General features: G+C 43.7%; 1 protein-coding gene across 4 annotated transcripts in view; it reads left to right on the forward strand.

Annotated features, from left to right (window-relative positions):
* The window catches only part of cacna1c (calcium channel, voltage-dependent, L type, alpha 1C subunit), a 531,481-nt gene that overhangs the window by 515,800 nt on the left and 3,713 nt on the right, over positions 1-11,968 (forward strand). For 2 of the 4 annotated variants that reach the window (XM_034163903.1, XM_034163900.1), the window contains 3 exons: positions 5,192-5,288; positions 11,585-11,693; positions 11,823-11,934. In XM_034163903.1, coding sequence (XP_034019794.1) covers positions 5,192-5,288; positions 11,585-11,693; positions 11,823-11,934 — 318 coding nt within the window. Of the gene's footprint in view, positions 1-5,191; positions 5,291-11,584; positions 11,694-11,822; positions 11,935-11,968 lie in introns of all 4 variants that reach the window. The other 2 variants (XM_034163902.1, XM_034163901.1) reach the window with 1 other exon arrangement.

The following is an 11,968-nucleotide window of genomic DNA, read 5'->3' on the forward strand; positions in this document are numbered from 1 at the left end:
GAAGGTCCAGTCAGCTGACTTATGGTGGGAGGGGACGGTTTTCAGTGGACCTCGATGTGCAGGCGGAGCCTTCAGGTCTCTCTCTTTATCCTCGTCTGCCTCCGTGTCACTGTTATTTGTGGCCCCCCCTGCTGGTCGTGGTGTGCGACCACTTACTTTCGGACTTGGAGACCTTGTATGATCCATTTGACAGACTGAGGACCTGTCTCCTTGTGGCTCTCGAGCTTTTAGTGTCAGTGTGAATTTGCCCTCCACATCCATGCCTTGGTCCTCTTCACGAGTTCCTAATACAAATTGTCCAGCTGTCTTCCCCATATCATGACGTTTATATGGGGGTGGCTCTGCTTCCCAGCTCGGTGCACTGGCTTTAGTCTCTTTGGATCTTTCCTCTGTCATTTTTTCTCTTTTCTGCTGTAGCCTCTGTGCTTCCTGCTTGAACAAGGCCAAAACTTCTTTTTCTTCAGTGCGTTTTTTGTTGTTTTTTACGTTCTTCTGCTGATCTTTAATTTCTTTTTTCTGTATTTCTACCGCAACTGCTTCACACATCACCGGATCAAATGATCCCTCCAAAGGCCATTGCCTGCCCCCATGTGACCTTTTGTGCCACTTTCTCATACATTGGTTGGCCTTAGTGCGTTTTCCTGGATATTTTCTTAGTACTAAGTCTAGCGGGGTACTTTCCCGACCTTGACCTTGAGAGTTACCCATGTAACCCTGACAAACGCTATGTGAGGTGTTTCTATGGTGTTCTGGTAGTCCCTCAGGGGCTGTCCTGATCCAGACCAATAACTTGCTGGCTGTAACACCTGTTTTGTATTTTAAACCCTTAAAAGGATTAAATTTCCAACTGCTATGCCCGTCTTCTTTTTCTTTAACTAAATATGAAAATTTACCTGTTTCCCACCGAACCTTCCTTGGGACCACAGTCAGAGTCAACCTAGGAAACAGTTCTTCACCTGGATCGGTTGGTAGTGTTACTAAATTATTTAATGGTATGCTAAGTTCTTTATTAGGGTCAGCACAAAGCAGCTCCAGCCACGGGGTTAAACCCTGATGCCACAGACGTCTTATCAGCAGCTCCCAATTAATTAGAGGGAATTGTTCTTTCTTTTGCTTCAGATTGATTACCTTAGTAATCTGCCATAATTTCTGATTGATCTCTTGTTCGTCCTGCCAATGTTCTGCTCCTACCCTGTCAAAATAGGTCCTTTCCAGCCAAAAATGTGTCCTGATTCCCTGGGTTTCGATGTCTCCGTCAGTCAAGTAATGTTCTGGGAGTATTATTTCATCGTCACTTAAGTCTCCCATCAATGACTGTCCCAAGCATTGATCAGTCTGTCAGCTTTTTCACTATAATCTAAGCTTTATCTCTTTTGATTTATAACCAACTTTATTTATTTAATCCTCTTACAACCCTAACACCTCCTAATGTCTTTGCTCCCGACTTTCTATTTCCCTTCTAATTTAATTTTTTTTTTTTTTTTTTTAACTTTCTGCTTCTCGTCTTTTTCTGCTATGTTTGTTTATTAGTTTTCTCTCTTTGAAATAATATCTACCTTCTCTGTATTTACATAGCACTCTTCTCCTGTCTTTTTCTTCACTGTCTGTTTCACACTTTCCTCTCTGCCTGTCATGCACCTCCCAAGTCCTCCTGTTGGGTCTAAATACCTCCCCCTCGTACTCTTTCACATTAATCTTGTATGTCAGCCAGCCTGCAAGTTCTCACAGCTTTACACAGATTACTCTCCACTCTCCCACACACCAATCTTCAAAAGCTTTATACACAAAAATTATTAAAAACAACTTTCTATATATCTCTATCTAGACTTCTGCCACTTTTCACTCCGCGGCTTTAAACAACCTTTTTATTCACTTAACACCAATGTGTTCTGTTTAAGCATGTATCTCTTCTTCACGTTAGACAGCTTCTCCGGCGCTGTCAGCAACTTCATATATCACTTTTTTCAAGCCCTCTTTGAGCGTACAATATTTCATTTACTTCTACGCCTTACCGCGCCTCGCGTGCGTATCCTGTGCTTAATATATTATTTTCCACCAGCTCCTTTCTGAGCATACAATATTTCATTTACTTCTACGCCTTACCGCACCTCGCGTGCGTATCCTGTGCCTTTCTGCACTTTCTTCTGCCTTTTTTTTTTTTTCACTTACTGAGCTCCTCGTGAGCTTAATGTGCCTTTGCACTGAAAATATTCTCTTTTTCTTTTCTTATAAAAAAACTCATATTACTGTGTACTTAATTACTTATTCTTCTCCCACGCCCCACAAGCGTGTATTTGGTGCCTTACTGCACTATTTTCTGCTTCATTAATTCTCATGTATTCTGCACTAACTCTCTATTTATTTTATTATTTTTTTATAGTTTTTCTCTTTTCTTAAAAAATGACGTCCTTTATTGAGCTCTTTTACTTACTGTCAGCTGTGCTTCTTTGCACTTTTCTCTTTAAATCTCTTTATCACGTACGGTATTTCTACTGCGCCCCCTCAGGCGCTTATCTTGTGCTTTCTCTGCACGTATTCTCTTGTTAAACTCTTTTTTCTCACTTATTTCACTTCAGTCTCTGTTAAACTCTTTAAATAACCTTGTATTACCTTGTATCTATTTGTCAGTATACTCCCCTAAATTAACCCCTACAGCGCATGCTATCAGCCGGCACGTTAGTAACGAATTTCAACACCAATTATTCCCCAAGCATCCAGGTTAGTTCTCCACGCACTCTTTCCGCACCAGAGTTCATGAACATTCCTGAACTTTCACTCACATAGACATTCTTTTTCCCGGGAACACACACACCTTCTGAGCATTTTATCTACAAGGCCTGATAATTTTCAATCTTATCTTTTTTTTTAGTCTCTTATCAATTTTCTTAGTCCAGGTTCTTTTGGGTAAGAGGCAATTAAAAATATCACCTGTCAACTTGGGCGGAAATCCAGACTCACTCCTCCAGATCGTGCAGAAGTTATAAAAGGTTTCTGCTTACCTTTTAGTCGTGATCACTGTTATTTACGGTCTGGAGGGATGAGCTGGACTGCCCCAGGCTGCCGGAATGCCCCTGGACCCTCCTGAAGCTGGCTTGCCAAGTTCTGTCGCGGCTCGTCTTTTTGGTCTTCTCAGGATGTCGTCTTTTAGATAACACAAACTAATTGCAAGTGATATGCTAGAAAGAGGACACAACACTTTAGAATAATTCAGCCTTAAGCAAGATAAAATGCACAGAGTTTTTAAGTTTATTTAAGCCTTCGACACAAAGCTTAGACAAACTGAGTCCTCTAGAGAGACTGAATATGACAACCGCGCTCGTCTATTTATTGGAGACCCGCGGGCATCGCTCCTCCTTCGACTTTTTTATTTATTTCATTCCCAAGACATGGTTTTCTATTGGAAGCGTCCTCTAGTGAACCCTAAGCAGGTGTTAGGCCATTATTTCAATGTGACAAATGCTCCCATTAAAACATGAAGGATTTACAACTGATTTTTTTAAAAGACCTTCAGCCACAGGTGCAGCTGGCCTGAGGCCCCCTCCGCACGTGGCCTCAGCCACACGTGCAGCTGGCCTGAGGCCCCCGCACGTGGCCTGCGGGAAAGCACCTAAAAGGCCTTGGAAAGCCCCTGACAGACTAAATGACTAATAGAGCCCTTTTTTTGGGTTGAACACCTGCTAGTTCAACCAGAGGACATACAGTTCAGATCAGGACACTTGATAGTTCATCACAGTTCAAATATGGACCTAAAAATTCTTCTACATACCACTGCAATGACTTCATGTCAGAGGAATGGTTGCTTAGGGAGACTCAGATGAAGAGTATCACTTGCATCATGAAGGAACGACAGCTACAATATTTTGGCCATGTGGCACCTTTCTCTGGGCATGATCGACCATTCAGGTGTCTCAATGCTGATGATCCCAACAAATGGACAAGGTGAAGGAGATGCCCACATCTTACCTGGCAACCTTGTCAATGTGGCACATGTGGTGCTAGGTTCTGACATTCTAATGCTGTTTCAAATAACTAGTATTTCTCCACAGCTTTGCCAACCAAAACCTAATATATCTGACAATGACGGTTTGGAGGAAACCAGTGAAAATGTACTGATAGCATAGGTGGGTTTCTCCTGTGAATCTGTAGATTTCATCTGCTCATTACTCTTTAGTAACACCTGTATGCCAATCATATGTCTGTCACATCACGTACATTGCATTTTAGAGTACCGGTTACTTTATCTAAGGTTTGCATGTGTAAAAACATGCGCTAACACCACTGTACTCACACATACACCTGTTTACTGATTTGCGAGTAATAACACGGCGCAAAGAGGACTTCGTCTGTCAAATGTGCAAAATAGCATGTGTTATCAGTTTAGCGCATTTTCCTTTTTGAAAATGTAATGTGGGGCTTGTCCACATGAGTGCACAAAATTCTTGGAGGGAACATGTAAATTGATGAGGTTTGCACATGCAACATGATTTATCGTGGTCAAAAGGAAAATTATTAATCAGCATAATTACTCATCAGTACTGTGGATGGAAGAATAAGTAGACCCACTAAATAAGCAATTGTATTCTTTTTCTTCTTTTTCTTCTTTTTTTATTGCAAGCACATAATTCTGCGCATTTATGAGGCAGGGTTTGTGCATAACGAAGCACAAAGCACATACCTGCAACTGAATGGGATCACAGTAAAAAACAATTAATTGAAGGAAAGTCATGTCTGGATTTGAGAAAATTCTTGTTGGGAATGAGAGTGGTGGATACATGGAACAGCCTGCCAGAGGACGTATAACAGCACCAAGGGTAATCCGCTCTAAAATTAGATTAGACAAACATTAGACAAATACCAGTAGTAAATATAAAAGGGACTGCATTAGATAAATCAATAAAATATAATTGTATTCCATGTATATTAAATCAGAATAAAGAGGTGCCTTGTACCTGCATCAAGTAACTTAAGTGGCTGAATGAATTTACATTACACGCATTAACACGCAAAATCCTCAATTACATATTGCCTTCTATCAGTTGTGTATTTACTCTTTGTAAACTGACAGTTTTGCCAACACAGTAGAGCACTCATTATCTTAGACACTGGTAAATCGGGCCTTTAATCCTCAACTCTTTGTTAGGTGTAATACTTCCTAACTCTGACACTCTCCTTCCATGTTCTCCTCCTCCAGGCTCTGGCAGTTGCTGGGTTGAGTCCTCTAATAAGAAGAAGTCACTCGCCGACCCTCTTCAGTCGACTGTGCTCCACACATTCAGAGAGTCCCACAGGTAAGCCAGCCTTTCCATTTGTGCAAATCATAGCAAAAGTGTCTCAACAGTATTTAGTAATTACGGTAGGAACAGTCCAACTGCATAGTTAGCAGGCCTGTAGCCAAAGGGGTCCTTTTTGGGTGAAGACCCATATTTGAATAATATTATTACCCTACACATCAGCAAAGTGATGATGATAGTTTTTTCTGTGGTGTGTGTGCGAGTCTGTGGACAACATAACTCAAAAATGCCTGGATGGAGTTCCTTCAAACTTGGTGGAATATTACTTGGATAGATATCTAGAGGTGATTACATTTTGGAGTAGTTTGATCAAAGGTCAACATAAAGGAAAACATGGTTCCAAAAATTAAATATATCTTAAATATATCTCAAAATCTAAGATGCCTACACTATCTACTACCTCATCTCACTCAATCCAGAAATCTTCTTTCTCCTTTATCTCACAACCTACCTGTGTGGCATATGCACTGATGACATTCATCAACTCCCCTTCAGTTTCAAACTTCACACTCGTCACCCTGTCAGACACTCGTTTAATCCCCAACATCAAACTTTCTTCTGAACTCTGTTTCCCCTCCCATCCAAACCATGATACATCACTTGAAAGCCACCTCTGATGCTCCTGACCTTAATTCCCTTCCTTTGTCTCTTGAACACACAGTATGTCTACATTTCTCTTCTCCATCATATCAGCCGATTGTCTCCCTTTACCAGTCATATTGCCAACATTCAGGGTCCTGATTCTTCCTTACCCACTCCCTTCGGGCATGTTCGCCACCTCTTTGCTCAGCAGTAGCCCAATTTCTGCCAGAACCTTGTTGGAAACAGCACCGGCAGCAGTCGTCGTTAACCCAGTCCTATGCCAATCACCAATATCTGTGAAATTTTAATTTGTAACCTGCATGTTTTATGTGTCAAGATTTATGCCGGATGCCCTTCCTGATACAACCCTTCTCATTTATTCGGGCTTGGGATGGCATGGCTGCATACCCCATGCGGCTGAGATTTGACAAACATTATGGTGAATACACTGCCTCCTTCTATCCTCCGCATTTTTCCAGGACGAAAGTAAGCATACTAAATAAGTACATAAATATTTGGACAGTACCACAATTTTTGTAATGTAGTTGCACTTTTAAACTGTTGAAAAAGTATTTAATTGCTTCAGTTACAAATCATGGAATACATAATTACTTATCGGTGATTTAACTTGTACATGACAAAAGAAACCTTCCCCCTGTCATGTTATTTTACAGATCATCCCAATTTTGACTTGTGTCAAATTTAGGAAATTTACTTTTATATGAGTAACAACCAACAATGACGTCCACTTTTTGTGAAAATAGACTCACACCCATCTAAAAATGCTGGCTACGGGCGTGGCTTATCAAAAGATGCTGAATAAGTTGTACTTTGACATCACGTCTCAGTCAAATTTAGTCAGACGACAACTCTGTAGAGCTTGCGAAAATCCAGAAAACTTAAAAAATATACGAAATGTTCTGGAAAAAACATATAGGGAAGGTTCGTCTGTGGTTCAGTATAAAAAAAAAAAAAAACCATTCACGATTAAACTCTGAACCAATCACCAAGTTCCTCAATGAATTTAGAAAATTAATCTCAGAGTTGCTTGTACATGCTGGAAAAAAAGCTCTGGTTGTTGGGGAGTTCAACATAAACAGAAGCAGAATGGCCTGATGACCCATTGTGAAATAGTGTTTTGTCACCAACTCACCATTGTTGGCCTACAGTTGATACTAATATTCATACTTCTTCTTTCAGCTGCTCCCTCGTCCTGTCTTGTGTTACTGCCGCTGCCTCTTGTAAACTTTCACTCCTTTCGCTCTTGTGGATATCCATCTGTCACAAATAACGCCTGTGTTGTGTGTTGGGGGTTTGGCTTAATAACTCGCAGCACCTGTGGATGATGCTCACGTGCAGACTTAAAGACTTTCAGCTGAAGCAGATAATGAGATGGCGTTCTGCATTTAAGCCATGAGTGATTCAAGCAGAATTGCCGGGAACTCGACCTTGTGACGTTCGTTTGTGAGACGCTGAGGACCGCGCCTGGGTTTGACACATCGTGCCTGTGAAGGAGGACGGGTGAGGGACACATGCTGTCAGCACACATCAGAGGTGATTGATTGTCTGAATAAGTGTTAATAGTAATTTGGTATTTTGTTACGCAGTATATTTGAACATTGATGAGAATTGTGCAGCTCGCTTCTCACGGCCGTGGCGTGCGGACTGATGATCCTCCACCTGTTGTGAGAAGCTGCTCATTTACATAAAGCTTAAATTCAGACCTGAATGTGTTGCTGATAGTGTGTGCCTTTGAAGGATATTAGTTGTAGCTGTTGACTTACCTCACCTCTTCTATCCTTCACAGAGTCAGTTTGTCGTGTCCACCTGGGGGGTGTTTGGTGGTGAACTTGAGTCCAGAAGCGCCGGGCTTCGATCCCTTTGGGCGCTGGAGAGCGCGCCATCCTTCACTCCACCAGACAAACGCACTTTTATGTTGTACACAATTATTGCACGAAAGGGAAATAAATGTTTTGTTTTTGGAACCGCTTTCTGGTTATTTAGCGCTGGGTTCAGTCAGACGCAGGTCCGCTCCTCAACCCGCGTCGGCACATAACAGTAGTTCCCGGCCATTCTAAAATGGACCCAGCGGCAGAAGCTGTTCCATTTGCCGAAAGAGTTCAAGAATACTTGGAGAAAATATGGGAGCAATTACAGTATCTCGCAAACCTAATTAAACAAATAGATGCCTGCATTACGGAGCTTGCAGCGCACGCCGTTCTGCTTTCTGCTCCTCCGGCTGCGGCACTATCGATACCGGTGCAGATAACTCCGTCACCCAGAGATTCGGCTTCCTTCTCTTCTGATGGTAGCCGTGTCTCATATGTGACAAATTTGCTCCGAGGTGACGCCTTAGCTTGGGTCACTGCATTGTGGAGTAATGACTCTCCATTGTTAGGATCCTTAAGGATATCTCCAGGTGTTCTTGGACAGGCAAAATAATGGACACACAAAAAAAAAACATAATTAGTTATTTGGGCTGTTTTTGTTTTTTTGTAAGGGGTTATAAATTGTTTGGGTGTTTAGAGGCGGTTCTGGTGGAGTGAACGACTGGCGGTTCGGAGCTCGGCTGGACTCAGCCAATCATTGGTTTTTATTATTTGAACTTAGGTATTTTCTGTTCGGGATTGGGTCATTTTGTTTTGTTGTTTTTTATTTCCCTGCTTCCCTAACCCCAACCTCACTTGCCCTAAGACCGTTCGTCTTGTGGGTTGTGTGGTGGTGCAGGTTGGTCACGCTGAGTGTTTCTCAGAAGACCTCTGCACCTAGGGGGGGGGTTGTCAGGGGCGTTTTTTTGGCTTTGGTTAGGGACCGGTTCCACTCAAGCCTCGGTGGGCCTTTGACCGTTCGTCATTGGTGTTACCGGGGTGTGGTGCAGCGGGAACATACCTCAGTCGGAGGGGTGGGCCGATCTGTTGCCGTTCGCCATATCGGTAGTTCCGCCCCTCCCGATAGGCTGGTGGTATGGTCGGGTAGGGGCACTGGACGTATTTCCGGTTTTCCGCTGCGCTTCGGGGTTGGGACGGGTTAGTTTTTCCTGTTTCTTTCCCCGGCTTAGTAATTTTGTGCTGTTCGCCAAACTAGAGCTAACGACTGGCTCTGGGAGTGATCTGGGGTCTTTCGGGGTGCTGGGGGAGGTAACAGGGTTTTTCAGTTGTTTTATTTGCCCTCGGGGTGTTTTAATGAAGTCCGCCGGGGGTTGGATTTTTGTGTTTTTATGCTTCCTTCCAGGTTCCACCTCCAGGGTTAATGGGACGGTCCTCTGGGGGGGAATTGATTGTGGGGCCGACTAACCAAGTGTGGCCGGGTCTTGGGTTCCTGGGTTGTGGGGTGGGGGCCTCCTGGGGTTGATGGTACGGTCCTCTGGGGGGCGCTGCTCCTCCATGTAAACCTGGGGACTTCTGTAGGATTCTGGTTTTGGTTGTCTCTCCTGGAACTGGCGGTAAAGGTCTTCTGGGGGGGGGGGGGGTGTTTGTATTGTGTTGTTGGGGCTGTGTTGGGTTTTTGTATTTGGGAGTTTTTCTTTTCTTCCCGGGGTTGGATGGGACGGTCCCCTGGGGAGGTTTTGGGTGGGTTTTGTGTTTTTCTTGTATGTTGGGTTGTATATAGGACTTTTTTGGGGTTTTGTTGATGCCAGCCGGCCTTCCAGCCACGGTGCCCTGTCCTGCTGTCTGCTGTGGACCTTGGGAGCGTTACGCCGTCTGCTTGCTGTTATGGACCCCGGAGGGAGGTGCTGTTCTCGGGCCTGGTCTGTTCGGTCGCCGGGAGGCTTCCCGTTGATGGGGGGGTACTGTTGTGTGTTGGGGGGTTTGGCTGGATGTTTTTGTGTTGTTTTCTTTTCTTTGCTCTCCAGGTGGTATGCAAACTGGTTTTTGTCTGTGGAGAAGGTGCTGGCAGAAGAATCCTTCACCCTCATCAACATTATTGGCTGCACTTGTGGAGGATGTTCATGTGCAGGCCTAATGACTCACAGCACCTGTGGATGATGCTCACATGCAGACTTAAAGACTTTCAGCTGAAGCGGATAATGAGATGGCGTTCTGCATTTAAGCCATGAGTGATTCAAGCAGAATTGCCGGGAACTCGACCTTGTGACGTTCGTTTGTGAGACGCTGAGGACCGCGCCTGGGTTTGACAAATCGTGCCTGTGAAGGAGGACGGGTGAGGGACACATGCTGTCAGCACACATCAGAGGTGATTGATTGTCTGAATAAGTGTTAATAGTAATTTGGTATTTTGTTACGCAGTATATTTGAACATTGATGAGAATTGTGCAGCTCGCTTCTCACGGCCGTGGCGTGCGGACTGATGATCCTCCACCTGTTGTGAGAAGCTGCTCATTTACATAAAGCTTAAATTCAGACCTGAATGTGTTGCTGATAGTGTGTGCCTTTGAAGGATATTAGTTGTAGCTGTTGACTTACCTCACCTCTTCTATCCTTCACAGAGTCAGTTTGTCGTGTCCACCTGGGGGGTGTTTGGCGGTGAACTTGAGTCCAGAAGCGGCGGGCTTCGATCCCTTTGGGCGCTGGAGAGCGCGCCGTCCTTCACTCCGCCAGACAAATGCACTTTTATGTTGTACACAATTATTGCACGAAAGGGAAATAAATGTTTTGTTTTTGGAACCGCTTTCTGGTTATTTAGCGCTGGGTTCAGTCAGACGCAGGTCCGCTCCCCAACCCGCGTCGGCACATAACAGCCTGCCACTTTTCTTCACCCCCTCTACACTACCTGTACATTCTTCCTTGCAACCTCAATATTCCACTGGGCTCCCCATCATTCACACACATGCACTTTATCTTGAGCCGAATGACTTTCATTCCCCTTCTCTCCAGAGCATATCTCTACCTCACAACTCTTCTCTCAACCTACTCTCACTACAGAATACAATGTCATCTGCAAACATTGTAGTCCACGGTGACTCCTGTCTGAACTCGTTCATCAACCTATGCATCATTATTGCAAAGAAAATTGTAATCCCGCCTCCACCTTGAATGCAGTTGTTATTCTTTCTGCACATCTCACCACTGTCACCTTCTCCTCATACATATCCTGGACCACCCTCACATACTTCTCTGTCACTCCAGACTTCTTCATGCAATACCAGAACTCCTCTCTTGGCACCTTGTCATGGGCTTTCTCTAAATTCACAAACATGTACATTGAAATAAGAGCAAACTTTGCCTAAGACAGTGAGTCTGCTAGCAGTTATTGTTTTTTTAGGATGGTTTTATGGAATTGTTTTATGGTAGAATTGTGGATATTACACACAAGATACCCCGGCCTTTCACTGGGAAAACACTTGTTGCTGACCCTGAGTCTCAACTGCGTTGACAGAATTTGGTTGTATTTCCCTCATGAATTTATGCCTAATTATGTTAATTTACTCTTTCTGTGGGAATTTTAACTACTTTCTTCACAGCATAAGACCTCTCCTGAAAAAACCCAGTTTGTAAAGTAGGTCTAGTACTCTTGTAGATGAGGTCTGACTTGTCAGGACAATTGTACTTTATATTTCTGAATTTTTCACAGACTGTATTAAACTGATATGGAGCTAAAGCTATTTTGAAATTTAAGGGAAAAAATATGTATTTTATTTGTACCAGTCACATTACAACACCCTTAATGATAGTATAGTATGTAGTTTTTAGGCTGTTTCAACTTTATCGCATTGCTTGGTCTCCATATAAATGTTGTTGATGTTTTTCCAGCCGAATGCAGTGATGCCTTGAACCAGCGAGTGCCCTCCCTGAGGCTCGACAGCGCAAACTCCCATGAAAAGCTCAATACCAGCTTGCCATCTGTCAACTGCGGGCCGTGGTAAGAATGAGAATGTCCAATAAAAAAATTGTGTGCATGGCTTTTTGTTACAATAGCAACACTAGGTTCCGACAAATTATCCTGTAGGTACAATGACAGAAATGGGAATAACCCTAGCCCCACCCCTAGTGTGCCCACGCCCAATCCGAGGCCGCGTCCAGTGTCACTCACAGTGCCCTTGCTAGTTGGGAAAGATGCCACCTCTCTGTCCCACGGCAGCGCAGGAAGTCTGGTGGAGGCGGTGAGTGTTGGTGTTGGAAGACACAATACTACAA

This window comes from Thalassophryne amazonica, chromosome 22 (assembly GCF_902500255.1).
Source record: "Thalassophryne amazonica chromosome 22, fThaAma1.1, whole genome shotgun sequence".
Classification (NCBI taxonomy): Eukaryota; Metazoa; Chordata; class Actinopteri; order Batrachoidiformes; family Batrachoididae; genus Thalassophryne; species Thalassophryne amazonica.